The sequence below is a fragment of the Talpa occidentalis genome, unplaced genomic scaffold, assembly GCF_014898055.3.
Source record: "Talpa occidentalis isolate TD23 unplaced genomic scaffold, MPIMG_talOcc4v2.1 talOcc4.14, whole genome shotgun sequence".
Classification (NCBI taxonomy): Eukaryota; Metazoa; Chordata; class Mammalia; order Eulipotyphla; family Talpidae; genus Talpa; species Talpa occidentalis.
Window position 1 is genome coordinate 77571081 of NW_023601433.1, and position 16626 is coordinate 77587706.

A 16626-nucleotide genomic window follows, 5' to 3' on the forward strand; every position below is an offset into this window, starting at 1 on the left:
CCCCAGCTCTAGAGCCGAGTGCCCGGCCATTGGGCACCTATCTTCCCAGTGTCCTTGCCCCATACATAGTCTGGAAACACCAGCAGTAGAAACAGGGTCTGGCAGGCAGGACACACAGCCACAAAGGACATGCAAAGATCCCGATACTTCCTAGTTCAAAGTGGCCCCTTTAGGGTCTCAGCAGACCCTGACCCCATCTAGACACCTTGTAGCCTTTGGGAATCAGAGCCACCCCATCATGCCCTATAGGTGCCTCTCCCAGGGAACAGGCTCAGGGCTTACCAAGGTAGAGGGGTGGGTGGTTCCATCAAAGGGAAAGGCAAGGAAGACCTGGGGCTGGTTCTTTCCCATACAATGGTTACCAGGCAACCCCTGTCCCATGGGGGGCGTCCAGGGCAGCCCAAACACTTCTGCAGACGCCAGGGCCCAGAGAGGAAGCCCAGGAAGAGCACTTGGCACAAAGTGAAACACCAACAATCTTTATTACCAAACAGGCAGGTTTAACTCTCACTCAGCTAAGAGCAAAAACTATTACTACCAGGATCTAGGAGAGGTACAGAATAAAGATTGTCTCTTAAACAAGGGACTAAACAAATATATACATCTAATTAAAGGAAAAAATTCTCCAGTGTTCCAAAAGCAATTTCAGTTTATAAAACATTTCGCAATCAACGCTGCCTTAAAAACCCCAAGTCAGGATAAACCTAAGAGAAAACATTTCCTCTTTAAAAAAAACAATAAAACCCTTTCTCATTCCTGTTAAACTTTCACAAATTATTCCTAGAAACACCCACAGTAAAGCGTAAACATAAGCCAGCTCACCTCCGCCTGCTCATCCTTTAGGATCATTCCTTGGGAATGTTCTTCTCGACTACAACCAGGTGGCTGATCCCCCAATTTCAGGGCTAGATTTTTTGAAGCTTTCAAAAAAAAAAAAAAAAAGTCCCCATGATGCTTCCTTCTGGAGGCCTGTGGCTGTGTGGAAGACCAAGGGAAGCTGTGGACTTGGCTGGCTTCAAAGACCATCCTGGGGCCAAGGGAGGCCTTTCCAAATAAAAAAACTTAGCCCCTTATAATCTAAGTCTGATCTAATAGGTAAAAATGAGTAGCAACAGGCACCAAAAGGGGCTCCCCTCATCCCACTTTTGCTATTATGCAGGCTAACAGAGGGGAGAAAGAGTATCTGACCTCATCTCCTTTCTGAGGAGCTCAACTGATGGCTTGTGTAGGCCAAAGCCATGCTGCACAGACACAGGCGCGTGCTGCCATCTTTGTTTTTTTTGGCTGGATGAAGCCGCTGCTGCTGGGCAGCCTGGCTCACGGCTGCGGAACTGAAGCTTTCCCTTTTATACAAGAGTGCTTAAGAATTACCAGGGAAATCATTTTTTTCAACTCAACATCTTAACTGGCAAATACTTCAACACCAGTGGAGGCCCCGACTTGGTGCAGGGTCACAGATCCTTCCAGTTGATGGGTTCCTTGCCAGACTTCCGCAGCAGCTCATTGGTCTTAGAGAAATGTCTACACCCAAAGAACCCCCTGTACACAGACAACGGGGAGGGGTGAGCTGTCTGCAGCACGTGGTGCCGCTTCTGAAAGAGAACAAAAGAGAGAAAGGTGACATATTTGGAATTTTTTTTTTTAAGATTTATTTATACAAGAACTGGGGTACAGGCCAGATGTACAGGAGGCTGAGAGGATTCACCAGAGACAGAGTGGGGAACGGAACAGGCAGACTGATGATATACACTGCTAAGGGGAGCAGCAGGCGAGACAGGAGAGGTCTGCTGCGCCATGTGGTTTCTCCCCAGCCGGCCAGGATCGAACCCACACAGAGGCTGCGGACAGCTTCACAGTGAGGTGCTCAACCACACTTGTATTTTAAAGAGTAGCTACCTCTGCTGGGTTCTGAGGATGCAGAGCCCCAGGCTCAGCTTCACGTAAGCAATTTTTAAGAGTTCGTATGTTATAACTCAGCACCAAGCTGGCATTTGCTACAGGATGCAGGCAGATAAGGGGCTCACTATTGTACCACTTTCATCAGATAAAATTTACTGTTAAGTCCCGGGCTATAGAAACCACCTAACAAATCCGTTTTCCAAAACATCCCTGCCTTCAAGGAGTTTAGTCCAGGAGGGACCCTGATTGAAGCCAGCAGCGCAGTGTGGTGAATATCATAGTCTAGCATTTGAGTCCTGACCCTGCCACTCAGCTGTGTAGCTGCCACTCCGCTACCAAGGGGAAGTCACTGAACCTCAGCAAGCTGCACTTCATTTCTCATTGGGAAACCGGGAACCTCAGTAGAGCCTCACTGGTGTCACTTGTGAATTACTGTTCAAGAATCAATGATGCAGTGTCTGAGAAATGGCAGTCTGGCAGGCAGTACAGGCCCCTGGAGATGTGAGCTGTGCTGAGCTCTGAAGGATGTTAGTCACCTCTGAAGGAGGAAAGGACCTCCACCCACTGGGCAGAGGAAGAAGGATGTTCAAAGGCAGGCAGGGGCGACATCTGGGGGTTCTGCCAGTCTGGAGTTAAGGGTAGAGAGAAGGAACTGTGGCTTTCCTTAGTCCAAGCTTGTCAGCCTCAGCCATGGCCTTCCAGGGAGAAGGATGAACACTTTGGGCCAGATGAGATGATGGAATGAAGCAGGCAAAAGCAGCCAGGCGGGGGTTGGTCTGAGAAGACTACGGATGAGTGACTGGGGGAGTGGGGGACGGAACAAGGTGGGAAGGATAAAGGAAGAGCAGAGGTGTAGAATGACATCTTCTTTCTGGTTGGACAACTGGTAGACAGTGGTACAGAGGAACAAGTTTAGGGGGCAATGGAGGAGGAAAGGTGACTTTCACTGGAGAAATGTTAGGTCTAATGTACTTATGTGTTACCAGGGGGCTGAATACCCAGATCCTGTGCTCAGGCAACGCACTGGGCTGAACGCGTCGCTTGTTTTAACCATCAAGATAGTTTAATGGCTGTTGACTTTCAGCCCAAACCATGTTGAGAATAATAATAAAGATTATGAATATACTAACTAGCTAGGAGCTATGAATATACTGAATATGACCATGACCCGTAAGGCAGAGACCTGCGATTACTCCTGCACAGACTTCTTAGATAATCGGCTCTCCGCATATGTGCATTCACGCCAGACCTTCTTTCTTTTTCTCTTCTTTGGGAAAAGAAAAACACCTGGAATTACCTTGTCCATTCACACAGTACATTCAACTCAACGGAGAAAGCTGAATTTGACCAACACACTACACTGCTGTTTGCTTGTATGAGCATAAAAAAGCAGTATCTTAGCATAGACATCATGCCTTGTTTTTGAACAAGTGAATCTACAACCTTAAGAAAAAATACCCAAGTTAAAAAAATGAAGACAACTCCATCTAAGAGAGTGAGTCAAGTCTGTAGACCTGAACTGCATCACTGGCTTAGAGGCCTCATACTCCTGGGGGCCAACCTGGCAGGCAAGTTCTATCCCATCTCCACTATCACTGTAGCTTTGGGCAAGGAACTTCATCTCCAGGAGGTCCAGTAGAAAAGGGGGTCCGTTGCGTGCCTACTCTTACTGTCTTTGCGAATATGAACCAGATGCTTGCATGCAAAGTGCTTAACTGGGTGCATGAGTCAGGCGAGAGCCTCACTATACTTGCATTTTCCGATAACTAGTTACCTCCTGCTGATACACAAGAACCTGCCAGCCCACTTCAGTCCACCCCTTCAACTCCACTTAGTGAAGGGCTTCCTCTGGAGTTCCCCCCAACCCCCCTTCACTCTACCATTCTCCACCAAACCACCACCATCTCTAACCTGTCCCTGTCACCCAGAGAGAAAGGACAGTGGTTCACCCCAGAGTGGCAGCAGCTAACTGTGAAGAGGACTGGGATTTTTTAGGAGGCAAGGTGACAAGATTTACTGGTGACTTTTTGGTCCTTCACAAAGCAACCAGCTATGTAAATGCTTTTCAGTACATGAATGGAGGAGGTGGGAGGAGGTTGGGGGAGGACGCAGGGAGGGCAGTTATGAAGGTGAAGGAATTGGTTCGGTGGTGCTGGGCATAGGCTGGCAGAGCTCACTGCCAGCATTCTTGTGGGCACGTCACTTTTGTAATTAAACTAAATACTCCGAGTTTTCTATATACCCCCAAATTTCTGAGAAACCATTAATTTTGTTCATTACTTATTGCACAGTTTGCTAAATGAATGGTACCTGGGGCCTGTGCATCTTACTAAGTGGGGCAAGTTTATCTCCCCCTTACTAATAGCATTAAATCAGAAAACAGCTGTTTTCTTACACAACTAGTCATTCTTGTTATCTGTCTGAATTTTGCTCAATTTTCAATGGGAATTCTAACCCTAACTGCAGTATTCTTAAAGGAAACTAAGATTCATTTAATGATATGGATTTTCCAGGACCACATTGCCAAGGATTCCTAGAATTCTCTTAGCTGGTTTCAAGTGTCAAAAAACAAACCTACCCTATCGATGGCACTGCCCTTCTTCTGAGCATATGAGCCCCAGAGCAAAAAGACGAGGCCACTGGAGTTCTGATTCAGCCAGGACACAACTGCATCAGTAAACTGCTCCCAGCCTCTCTCCTTATGAGAGTTGGCTTGATGTGCCCGGACAGTGAGGACAGCGTTGAGCAGGAGAACACCTACGAACACACACGAAGAAACAGGTTAAAGGTAAGCGGAAATTAGTAGGTCCAAACACCTGGCGGCGGGCGGGTGTCACCATGTGACGAAACCACGCTGGTGTAGGCAACTGAAATTAGGTCAGAAAGAAAAAGCCTGACAACACGACCAGCGGTTCACCTCTGGGTGAGATTAGTGGGCTTTTTATGTTCACCTCTGCCCTTTTAGCATGTTCTGGAATTACAACAGCGATATACATTCTATGCATAGTCAGAAAAAATTTTCCTTAAGCGGTATTAAATAACCTCAGAAAATAACAAAAGGAGGCCATAAATGTCTCACTGACACAAAAACCTGACAGCAAGAAACTGAAGAGTAAATACTCTTCCTCTATCCTGGCATAGTTTACTTGCTAAAGAATATTCTGCAGGTAGGTATTAAACACATAAACCTCTTGTGTGTTGAAATGAACAGAATGAGGCCACTGTACGAATGGCCCGGAGTTCAGGGAAGTGAATAAACATGAAAGAGTAACAACGAATCATGAGAGAGCACTGGCTGCAGGATAAAAAAAATCTGATGTTTTCTGACTCGCATAAATCCAGCCTTTTTATTGGTGCTCTCAAATTCTTTATGACCATCTTTTACAAATAGGAGGCTGGAAAAGACAAAACTGTTGACAACCCACCCAAAACGTACCCAACCACACGGTGGTTTACCTTGCTTGGCCCACCCAGATAAATCTCCGTGACCAGGATGAACGAAACCATCTATGTCTGTAGACAGCTCTTTATAAATGTTTTCCAGACTGAAAGCAAACAGGGAGAATAATACAAAAAATAATTTAAAGCACAATTGTGGAAGCAGTAACCTCCAACACGATGTGAACCACAGCCTGTAAAGACGGTCTGAGAGAGGGCACTAATTCATGAGCAAGTGCCATGTTCCTCCCCACAGGTAAACCTGCCCAAGACCTTGACAGCTACTGGCATGGAGTGGGCAGGGGTCAAGTATGCTGGCCCCTACCTACAGTGCACAGGACAAGCCCTTTCCCCCACAAAGATCCAGCCCCAAATATCTACAGTGCCAACATTGAGAATCTTGTTTGAAAGGCTAGCGGAAGTTCCCCTAAGTTGTACTTATAATCTGTAAAGTCTGCATCTGAAAGTAATCACAATTGGCACTGAGCCATGTGTAAAGCAATCATACCTGGGTGGAGGTGGAACAGGTCTTTGAACACTAAAGCAAAGCCCATGAGCTTGACTGGGTCCATGATAGGGATCCTGTCCCAGGATGACAACTTTTACCTGTGAATACCAGGTGGCAAGAAATTAAAACAATTCCATGGTGTAAGCTGTTTAAACGAACACCTGGCTTACCCTAACCTTGATAGGCTATACAAAGGGACATGCTAAGGGCAGCCCCCACCCCCCCAAGGGAGCAACTCAGGCATCATTTGTAATTATCTTTCACTCAAGCAACCTGTGGCACAGCCCTAACGCATAACACAGGTGTTTGAAACAGGCTGGGGCCGACTTTGCTTTTACCCTCTTCATTTTCCAAATTCCCGAAGTGCAGCCACCAGCAAGATACAAAATGGTTAATCGCTTCCCAGGCACCCCATTCCATTCAGGCTCAACCATTTTAATTACCTACACATTTGCTCATCACCCTACTTTTGCTTTTTTTTTAAAGATTTGTTTATACAAGAACTGGGGTACAGGTCAGAAGCACGTGGAAAGGTGTGAGAATTCACCAGAGACAGTGGGGAGCAGAATAGGCAGATGGACCGAAGACACTGCTGAGGGGAGCAGCGGGTGAGGCAGTAGAGGCCTGCCACGCCATATGGGTTTCTCCCTGGCCGGCCAGGAATCGAACCCGCATTGCAGAGGTTGCGGACAGCCTCACAGCACAGCGCTCAACCTGCTGCGCCACTGGGGAGGCCCTACTTTTGCTTTTCATGTTATATATTTGGCACATCCTTCACACCACTCACTGCAGCTTAAGTACTGATGGGCAGTGACCTTGTTTCCCAATTTTTTCCAGTACAAAAAACAATGCTGTCAACACCCTATTTCATATGCCCTCATATATGGTTGTTTTTATTTCTGTGAAAGACATCATAGTGGGGTTGCTGGTCAAGGATAAGTGCATCTTACATTTTCACATGCATGTGCCAAGTTACTTTTCAATGCATTGAAGCAATTCAAATTCCTAACCAGGAGCATATATAGATGCCTACTTCCCCTTAGGGCTGAAACTAGAAGAGAATGAGGTCAGGTCAAAGGGCCGTGGGAGTAGGTGGCAGTGAAAATTAATGAGGTGCTATCATGGCAACCTTAAGCAAGTTCTTTAGACCTATGTCAGCCACCTCTTGTTCATTCTCCTGCTTCTGTCCATGGTGCTCCTTCTTAAGATGTTCTCTCATACACATTATCCTTCAAAATCCAGCTTCAGGGGACATCTATTCAGTCGTGGGTGCTCACACCACCCCCAGCACACTGTCTACTGTCCCAGCAGGGAAGCTTTTGGGCTCAGGGTCAGGTTCCCTGGTCCTGGACAAGCCTCCAACGGCTCACTTGCAAAGAAGTCTCACTGGGCCATCTGTCCTCAGAAGTTTGACGTCCCTTTCTTATTCTTCCCGGTTCTGTGGATTATGGGCAAGTTCAAAGCAGAACATACTATTCAAGTAGGGCACAAAATAGTACTGAGTTTAATCGGAGTCAGTTTTGTTTTTTTCCCCCTTAACATTGAAAACAAAGCCATATTCAAAGTTCTGGCTCTAAAATGAAAAATTGAGGTTTTGCTCTATGTTATCCTTTTCAAGATGGCTTACTCACCTATTTAATTTCTATTTGATTCAACAGATATTTATTACGTTGCAGGACTCCTACCTTCAGGTTAGAAAACAGGTGAGGGAAAAGGCTAAGAACAAATGTGAAAACCTCCAGTGCAAGCAGAGGCCAAACTCATCAAGGGTTTTAGAGGAAAACCAGATCACAATGGTGTGGGGATCAGGCTTCAGGGTGCTGGATGGTTTTCAAAAAGACAGAAGTGAGGACAGAGCACTGCCCAACTCTGAGGTGGGAGAAGGGGAGGGAGGCAGGGAAGTATGATGTGGCCATACAGTTCACACAGCCTGAGCCGTCAACAAGCTTCCGGACATGCCCAGCTGCCAGTCAGCAGCCAGGGTGTGGAGTGAACCAAAGCAAAGGGATCTGGCCACAGGAGAACAAAACTGTTCAGGCCAGGTCAAGAGCCTGAAAACTCAATGAGTCAGAAAGAATAAAAAAATGACAAGAACAAAAAGAACAAAAACCAACAACTTGCGGTAGATACCCGCAAGGTAAAAAGACTCAATAGCTGCATACCCATCACCACCACCCCCTCCAAGCCTGGCATGTAACTGGTTTCAGGACTGACTAGAAATGGGGACAGAGACACATGGTCTGTGTACACGACTTTCTTTCTAGCTGCCTAAACAGTGCATAGTAATGGTTTGAAAGAGTAAAGATAGGCCCAGCCAAACTTTGCAATGAATTTTATTCATTCCTGAATTATGGACAGTGGCCCTCACTAAGGAATGACTCAGTGTCCCTAATTAAGAAATACTATTTGATCCTCTCCTCCTCCTTTAATGAAACCCATCCACAACCTGTACTTACATCTCTTATGTCACACATCTGAGTCCAGGTGAAGACTTGGTGGGGGGGTGGATACACAGTGTGGTGCTTTCTTTCTTCTGCAACAAATCCCATGAGCTGATTTAAAGATAAACCAGATTTAAAATCAGATACTCAGAAGGTCTAAGAATCCAGCCTTTTAATCGCACACTCTACTTGCAAGCCAAAGAATTCTGTCTGAAGTGTGAGCCAGAGCTAGGACTTCGCGATTTTATATCCATATTCTTTTGAAATAAAAAACAACAAACAAAAACTACCTGTGCCCCACCCAGATGGATCAACCCCTTCAATTCCCTGCCCCCCTCTTTGGGCGGGGTCAAAGTTGATGGACCCTTTGGTATCCGGTTGGCGCCAGCCCCTCCCTCCCTCCTTTCTCAGGCTCGGCCCGGCTTCCTCCAGTCGGGCTTGCGGGGGGGGGGGGGGGGGGGCCAGGCCAGTCTTCCCCCGCAGCAGTCTAACAAGAACGGCTCAGGGGAGTCGCGACGTCTTCCAGGCCTTTTATAAAGTTCAGCAAATATAAAGGTGCGAATTTAAAGCACCGAGGCGCTGCCCCCGGAAGCAAGGCGAGCATGGAAGCCATCGCCTGCAAGCATGAACGCGGGCTCGGCCTGCCGTGCTCACAAACACGGGGCTCGGAGCCTTACCTTGATGAAGTACGGCTTCCCGAACTCCCCGCTGAGCTGCTTCTTCCAGCTCTCGCCCAGCCCCACGGGCACGTTGCGCGCGGCGAGCCTCAGCAGGGCGGCGGCCTTGTTCCTCTGGATGCGCACCAGCTGCTCGGGGCTGAGCGGCGACGAGGGCGGCGTGCCGGGGTCCTCCTGCGCGGCCCGGGGCCTCTTGGCCGGGCTGGCCTGCAAGGGGCCCCCGCAGAAGAGGGTCGCGGGCTGCAGCGGGCCTCCCGCGGGCGCCCGCAGCTGCCCGGCCCAGCGCCCAGCGCGCGGCACAGCACCCCCATCCCCGCGGCTTCGGGCCCGGCGGGCGGGTCTCCGCACGGCCGCGCTCCAGGAGCCAGGGGCGGAGCCCCAGCCCGGGACTCGCGGCCCCAGAGTCCGCGTTTGCGGCTCGCAGGGCGGGCGGGCGCGCGCGGGCTCGCGGGAGAGGCGGCCGCGGCCCCAGCGCCCCGCCCCGGACGCGCCGCAGCTGCGGCCCCACGAGGCCTTTTCGCGGCAAAACCCTCCCCTGAGGCCCCGCCCCTCCCTCCGCTGATTGGCTCCGCCGGGCCCGAGGCGCGTCCCCATTGGCCGGCGGCGCAGCATGGCCGCCGGTGGCGCGCCGAGGCGCCTGTTTTGAACACGTGTGGGCATCACGCCGCCGGCGCGCCGTCCCCCCGGCTGAGGCGCGGCCCGCCGTCCCCCAGACGCGCGGGGCGCGGGGCCCGCCGCCCTCGCCCGCCCCCCTGCCCTCACCCCGGCCCCGCCAACGGTCCCCGCCGCGCCTCACCGCCGCATCCCCGCTCTCCTCAGTTACCGCCGCCACGCCGGCCCCCGGCTCGGGGCTGCGGGAGCACCGCTTCCTGACGGGCCCCGGGGAGAAGAAGGAGTACAGCGTCTTCTGGCCGATCATCCCGGTGCCGAGGAGGGAGCGCCGCCCGGGACCCGCAAGGCTGGCAGCCGCTGCCCAGTCAGGTATTGGCGCGAAACGCCCCGCGCATGCTCCGACGCGGGGTCTGGGCGGGGGCGGCGGGGGCCTAGTGCGCATGTGCGGGAGGGGCCGCCGGGCGACGCCCCCCGCGCCAGGTGGGGCTTGGGGGCTGAGGGGGCGGGCGGGGGACGCTCATCTGTTGATTTTCATTCATTTTACGTGTCAGGTCTCAGCCTGGGAGCTACCCCCCCCCACACACCTCTCCGCTGTACAAGGAAGATTAAAATACCAACCCCCCCGGGAGGCTGTGGGGGTGAAATTAGCGTTAGGCTGGTATTTGCTGCTTAGATGATCTCATCGAATTTTCACTACCTGTTTCACTGAAGGCAAACTAACATGAGGAGCAGTCGGACATTTTGTCCAACCTGTGAAGTCTGAGGAAGACTTGAACTGCCGCCATGAAGGTTAAACTCTCAACTACTGATCCTGCAAAAGACAGCGCCGCACCCCGAGTACGTCCACCCAGGATCCCCCCACCTTGAACCCCACATCCAAAGCATCAGTAGGTCCCCTAGGTCCTGGCCCCAAAGGGAAACCCCCGTTCAACTGGTGCTCTCCATCTCCCGGCCACAATCCCAACTCGTCTTTTTCCTATATAGTCAATTTTTTTGAACTGTGAATTACATCCTACAGCTGAAGTCCAGGTTTCCTAACCCCCAGCTTCTTGCCATGCCCTCCGGCCGCTTTCCTCTCTGCGAAGCCCCTACTCTATTGCTTTGACTCAGCCTGGGCCTCAGCTCGACACTGGATGCGTCTGTATGTCCCTCCTCATGTCTCTGCATCGTTGCTCGATTGTCTCCCTGCCTGGGAAACTTCTCAGCCCCAGACTCTTCCTCTCAAAGGCCTTCCTCTCCTGCCCCACTTTCTGGCCGGTCATTCTATAGCTTATGTACTACTTAAAATTATCTGTTTATTCTTGTCTATTTCGGTCTCCATCTCCAGAATGTAACCTGGGTGAGAGCAGGGACTTCATCCTTCTTGTTACTGTTGCATTAGCACCTAGGACAAGGAGCTTGTTGTGTAAGGGGAAAAGCTCATAATTTAAAATCATTTGCTCTTCCAGCCACTTTGAAAAACATTTCAGTTTTGTAGAAAGTGAAACGTGCACTTACCATGTGCCCCAGCAGGCCCACTCCTAGGTATTTTCTCAAGTGAATGAAAATCTGTAATCACAAAAGCTTGTAGATGAATGGCTACAGTGACTTTTTTTTCAATGAAGTTTTTAAAAATTTTTAATTTTTTAAATTTTTTTTACTGGATACAGTGACTTTATTTGTGATTGCTCAACACTTGAAACAACCCAAATCCATGGGTGGAATACTACTCGGCCATAAAAAGTAACAAACCACTGGGCCTCTCCTGGTGGCGCAGCGGTTGAGCGCTGGGCTGCGAAGCTGCCCTCAGCCTCTGCAGCACCGGTTCGATCCCCAGCTGGCGAGGGTCCCACAAGGCGGGCAGACCACTCCTGCTGTGCCCGCTGTTCCCCTCAGCAGTGTGTTTCCTGGGTCTTCCTGTTCTGTTCCCCGCTCTGGCTCTGGTGAATTCTCTCACCCTCCTGCGCTTCTGACTGTACCCAGTGCTTGTATAAATAAAAAAAAAAAACTTAAAAAAAAGTAACAAACCATTGATACAAAAAACATGGATACATGCCAAAAGCATTATGCTAAGTGAAAGAAGCTAGACACAAAATAAATACCCGACGATTTCATTGATAAGAAATTCTGGAAAAAGCAAAACTTTAAGGGGAAAAAAAAAAAATCAGTGGTTGCCAGGGACACCATACCAGAGAATTGTTAATAGCTAAGAGGCTTGGGGGAATTTTGTGGGGTGGTAGAGCTTTTGCATCTTGATTGCAGTGGTCACACAGCTGGATACATTTGTCAAAATTCTCAGAATTATACACTAAGAAGATTCAGCACAAAGCCCTCTATCTCAGAGCTTTCATTCCGTCGAGGGTAACAAACAAAACATTATGAATAATAATATAACTCAACATGTATTTGCAGCATATACACACTTCACATGAATCCTCTGGTTTAGCCCTCATGGAGCTCCCTGGGGTGAAAGTTTTGTAAATGCTCACTGTAGAGATGGGTATGTCAAGCCCAGCGAGGTTAGCTGACCTTCAGGAGATCACACAGGGGGAAGAGGAGACAGAGATGGAAGCCAGGGAGTTTGACGACAGGACTTATGCTCCACCTGAGATGATATGCAGGTGGCTCAACTCCCTGTCAAGACACCAAGTTAATTCTCCGGGAGACACGACACCAAGCAGCAGGTGAAATTGAACACACCTGCTGCTTGCCATGCGCCCAGAGGGCGGAAGGTGGCGCCCGAGGCCGCCCAGAGCTGGCTGTGCGCGGGGCCTGCTCCCCGGCGGGCGGGCGGGAGGCCCCGGAAGCAGAGCCGCCTGCAGGGGCGTGTTTCCCTCCGCCCCTTCCCGGGGTGTAGCGGGGTTCAGAGCAGAGCAGGTGCTGAGATTTGAAAGGGAACCTTCTCCACCCCGACCCCCTGCTCGTTACGGGTCTTATTTTCTGCCAGTCCATTCGTGCGTATGTATGAGCGCGTGTATATTTAGCTTTTGACTCAAGCCCGCTTGCAGGTTGCTGTACTTCACCTATTTTAATGCTGGCGTGAAAAGGCGCTGCAGACACGGATCCTTCTTCACGGGGTGAAAGGTAGAGACGCCGCCTTTCTGCGTGACTTTGGGCAAACCCTTGCCCCTCTCCGGCTTCAGTTTCGCCATCTGTAGAGTGAGGGTTTGGGTTGTAGTTTCCAAATTTGCTCTGGCACGCGAAATCCCGGGGTGGGGGGGGTTCTTTAAAAATTCAATTGCTGGGGGTGGAAGGCAGGCATTTGGGGTTTTTTGGCGCCAGCAGTTGATTCTGATGCAAAGCCACCCTGGGAGCAGGACCAGACCTACCTCCCGAGGGGCACTTCCAGTTTAACTTCTACTTCCGTCCTAGGACGTGGGGTCAAACTTTTAAAAGGAAACTTAAAAGAGTGAAAAGGAGTTTTGCTGTTGAACACTGTGCTGAACAGAGATCTTTGCAACTGGAAGCTTCGCATCGACCTGAGCAGCCTCTCTCCTGCCCCCTCACTGGCTCCCAGGTCTTTGTTTTGTGGAGACAGAATGGACAGATTCCTGGTGAAGGGGGCTCTTGGGGGCCCTTTGGGAAAAGAGGAGCAAGAGCAGAGGGCAGAAGGCCCAGGTGAGTTGGCAGGCCGCGAAGAGTGTGGCAGGAAGAGGCTCAGGAGAGAAGCCCCTGGGAGTGGAGCTGACGGGGCAGCGCCCAGCTGGCGGCACATTCGAGCCCAGGGTCTGGACTGTGACTATACTGTCCTGTTTGGCAAAACCCAAGCCGATGAGATTTTCCGAGAGTTGGAGAAAGAAGTGGAGTATTTCACAGGTAAGGGATGGCGGTGTGTGTGTGGAGATTGGGCAGGAATGTTGGAAGTTTATTTGATAAAACCAGTGGGAGAATCTGACTCGGGAGCCTTTAGATACTGATGATCTGGTTCATGGAGTTACCTCAAATTATCTGGGCCAAGCACGTTAATAGGTGCTTAGGATATGACCTTGGGAAAAAAACATATGATAACCTCCGGGAGTTGACAGATAGCTGGAGTGCATCACTACCTGGCTACTGATTAGACTCATCTGGAATGGTTGGGGAAAAAAAGAGACTGGATTCTACCCAAGACCAGTTGAATCAAATTAGAAAGGGGGTGCAGGCTGGGTATCTGTGTTTTTTAGAAAGCTTCCAGGTAATTCTAACGTGCAGTCAGGGCTGAGATTACTACACTAGCAGGAGAGATGGCAAATAACCAGCGAATTCCTCCAGAGGGTGTTCAGGGCATCACCAGCCTGGAGGACTGGTGTGAGAACTCAGACTGCTGGGCCCCACTTATCCCCATAGCCAAGTATCTGAGGAGTTTGAGTGACATTGATGATGCAGGTCCAGGAACCACGAGAGGGGGCAGGGCACTTGAGGGCATACAGAATCACCCGAGACTCAGCCTGTAGCCTGAGTGGCTCACTCCACCTTGCAGCCCTGTGCTGAGTCCCCTAAGTTGGCAAAGTCACCCTGGTGTACGACTGACAATCTTGTTGGCACTTCAGTCTTTTTATTTTGCTCCTGCTGTACTTAAGGCAATTACAGTGTTAAACACACATATATACTCGCATATACACACACACACACTTGACCCAGAACCTGGTTTCTCTAAGTGTGAGATGGGAATCCCTGTTTTCACATGGAAATTTGAGGTGGCCACATTGATTTTTGAGGAAGAGGTTCTCAGGGCATCAAATACTATTCCCGTTTTATTTCCCTCTGGCCCCCAATCCCTGGGATGTTGGGCACTCACCCACCTGCTTTTCTGAGCAGCCGTGTCTCCTGTGCGCAGGTGCGCTGACCAGGGTGCAGGTGTTCGGGAAGTGGCACCCCGTGCCCAGGAAGCAGGCCACGTATGGCGATGCCGGGCTGACCTACACGTTTTCTGGACTTACTCTGTCTCCCAAGCCCTGGATCCCAGTTCTGGAGCGAGTCCGGGATCGTGTTTCTTTGGTGACTGGACAGACCTTCAACTTTGTGCTTGTCAACAGGTGATACCCTACCTACTTTTGACTTTTTTTCCCTAGGCCATGGACTGTCTTTGACACATCATCTGTCTGCCCCCAGAGGAAGAGTAGGAGTCCACCCAGTTTTATTCATTTGTACGATGAGACGTCTTTAAGCACTGGGGAAGTTGTGGTGGAGCAGCAGGGTCTTCAGGGAGTTCATGGTGATCGACTGGTGAACAAGCAATTGAACAAGATAATTGACATTGATCAGTGACTTGGAGAAAATTAGACAGGTTGATTTGACTAAGAATGGCCAGGAGGAAAGGATCTGGGTTTTGGGCAGGATTACTAGTGACATGTTGGGTTGGTTGACGGTTTTCAGGGCTGCCCTGAGCATTGTAGGGTTTGGAGCAGCATCCCTGACTGCCACCCCCTGGATGCCAGCAGCAGCCCCTCCTCTAGTCATAGCAGCCCAAATGATACCAGACATCACCCAGGCCCCTGGGGAGAACTCTGGGTTTAGGGGAAGGTGGGTAGAAGAGGGCTGACTGAGGTGGTGACCCAGGAGCTGGTAATCGAATGGAGAGAGTGAGCCATGCAGACACGTGGAGGGAGAGGAGCAAGAGCTGAGAGTATCTGTGGAGTAGAAATCCCACTGAAATCGTTGGAAAGCAGCCAACGAGGAAAAGGGGGGGTATGGGATGAGCTCAGAGGTGGGCATGGTAGGACTGTGCATGAGTATGGATTTTATTCTAGATGTAAGGAGAAACTGTGCTAAAGGTTTGCATATGCAAACCAGGACTAGATGTTTTTGGCTTCCTTTGGTGTGTTAGGCTTTAAAATATATATTCAGACAGGGCTTGATTAAGTGAATTGCTTCAGGCCCAGCTCATCTGTAGAACTAGAAGGTCCCTCCAGTCCAGGCAGCAGCACAGCAGGGACAGCGCACCTGGAGCGCCACATCATACGGTGAGAAAGCAGGGATTCTGGGTGTTGGTGCATCTCAGGAGCTGTGCTCGCTCTCTTGTTGCAGGTATAAAGACGGTTGTGACCACATTGGTGAGCACCGAGATGATGAAAGAGAACTAGCCCCAGGAAGCTCCATCGCCTCGGTCTCCTTTGGGGCCTGCAGAGACTTCTTCTTCCGGCACAAGGATTCTCGAGGGAAGAGCCCCTCCCGGAAGATGGAGGCTGTCAGGCTTCAGCTGGCCCATGGAAGTCTACTTATGATGAACCCCCCAACCAACACCCATTGGTACCACAGTCTGCCCATCCGAAAGAAGATTCTGGCTCCGCGGGTCAACTTGACATTTCGTAAAATTTTGCCTAATAAAAAGTAAAAACATTTTAAGTGTTTGCATTTTTCATCTCTTCCTTCTCTGCTTGGAGGAGCTGGCATTTACGTTGCCAACAGGGCACACAAAATAGGTTTAATCAAGATTCAGGGCTTATTGTATAGCTGTGCAGAACTTGGGAGAATATATCAAATAGGTAAATGATGAAAGAATACCAGTTGATTTTTTTCCTAACAAAATGATTCTTTTATTGCTATGTTACACGGCAGATACAAAAGGGAGCTTTAGCAAATACATAAATCAGCAGTTATTATGGCATAAACTACTAACCGGTTTTTGTCAAAAAAAACCAAAACCCTACTTTGCAAATAACTTAAAACCAGAAATAAGATTATCTGGCTATATATAATGTCTAATAATTTACAAAATGAGGAAGTCAGCTTTAAGGTCAGGTTAAGAGACTTTACACATCATTCACATTTACAACCTTGACCCAGACCCTGGCCCCCTGACCAAAAATCTGCTTACAGGGAGACACTCGCGCTCCTTTCATGCTGGCATCTGTCTTTCATGGGGATTTCAAAGAGCAAGCAGTGGCCGAACAGCAATCATTCAAAGCTACAGCTTTGTGATGCAGTTTACAGTCACGGGACTGGACATTAGCTCCACCAGTCTCAGGCAAAACGGGTATACTCGCTCCAACATCAAAGCCAGGATCTGAAACGGAATCCGAAGGGCGTCAGGCAGGACTGGCTCGGACAGTTCCGCTGCTCCTTGCATTCTGACACCCAGCCTTGTGCAGAA

General features: G+C 49.9%; 2 protein-coding genes across 4 annotated transcripts; one reads left to right on the forward strand and one right to left on the reverse strand.

Moving 5' to 3' along the window:
• Positions 1-291: 291 nt before the first annotated feature.
• Positions 292-9950, reverse strand: UNG (uracil DNA glycosylase). The gene is made up of 7 exons (XM_037510999.2): positions 9760-9950; positions 8964-9170; positions 8302-8397; positions 5846-5943; positions 5356-5444; positions 4478-4656; positions 292-1592 (listed from the first exon to the last, which is right to left on the reverse strand). Exons 1-7 carry the CDS (start codon positions 9880-9882, stop codon positions 1452-1454), a joined length of 933 nt encoding a protein of 310 aa, XP_037366896.1. The 5' UTR covers positions 9883-9950; the 3' UTR covers positions 292-1451.
• ALKBH2 (alkB homolog 2, alpha-ketoglutarate dependent dioxygenase) lies at positions 9814-15876 on the forward strand. 3 transcript variants are annotated; one of them, XM_054695283.1, is made up of 6 exons: positions 9814-9944; positions 10287-10412; positions 12563-12638; positions 12927-13370; positions 14371-14569; positions 15561-15876. In XM_054695283.1, exons 4-6 carry the CDS (start codon positions 13094-13096, stop codon positions 15865-15867), a joined length of 783 nt encoding a protein of 260 aa, XP_054551258.1. In that variant the 5' UTR covers positions 9814-9944; positions 10287-10412; positions 12563-12638; positions 12927-13093; the 3' UTR covers positions 15868-15876. The 3 variants fall into 3 exon arrangements, with proteins under 3 accessions (XP_054551258.1, XP_037366897.1, XP_054551259.1); XM_054695284.1 differs by lacking the exons at positions 9814-9944; positions 10287-10412 and adding an exon at positions 12410-12431; XM_037511000.2 differs by lacking the exons at positions 9814-9944; positions 10287-10412 and having other exon boundaries at positions 12389-12638.
• Positions 15877-16626: the final 750 nt, after the last annotated feature.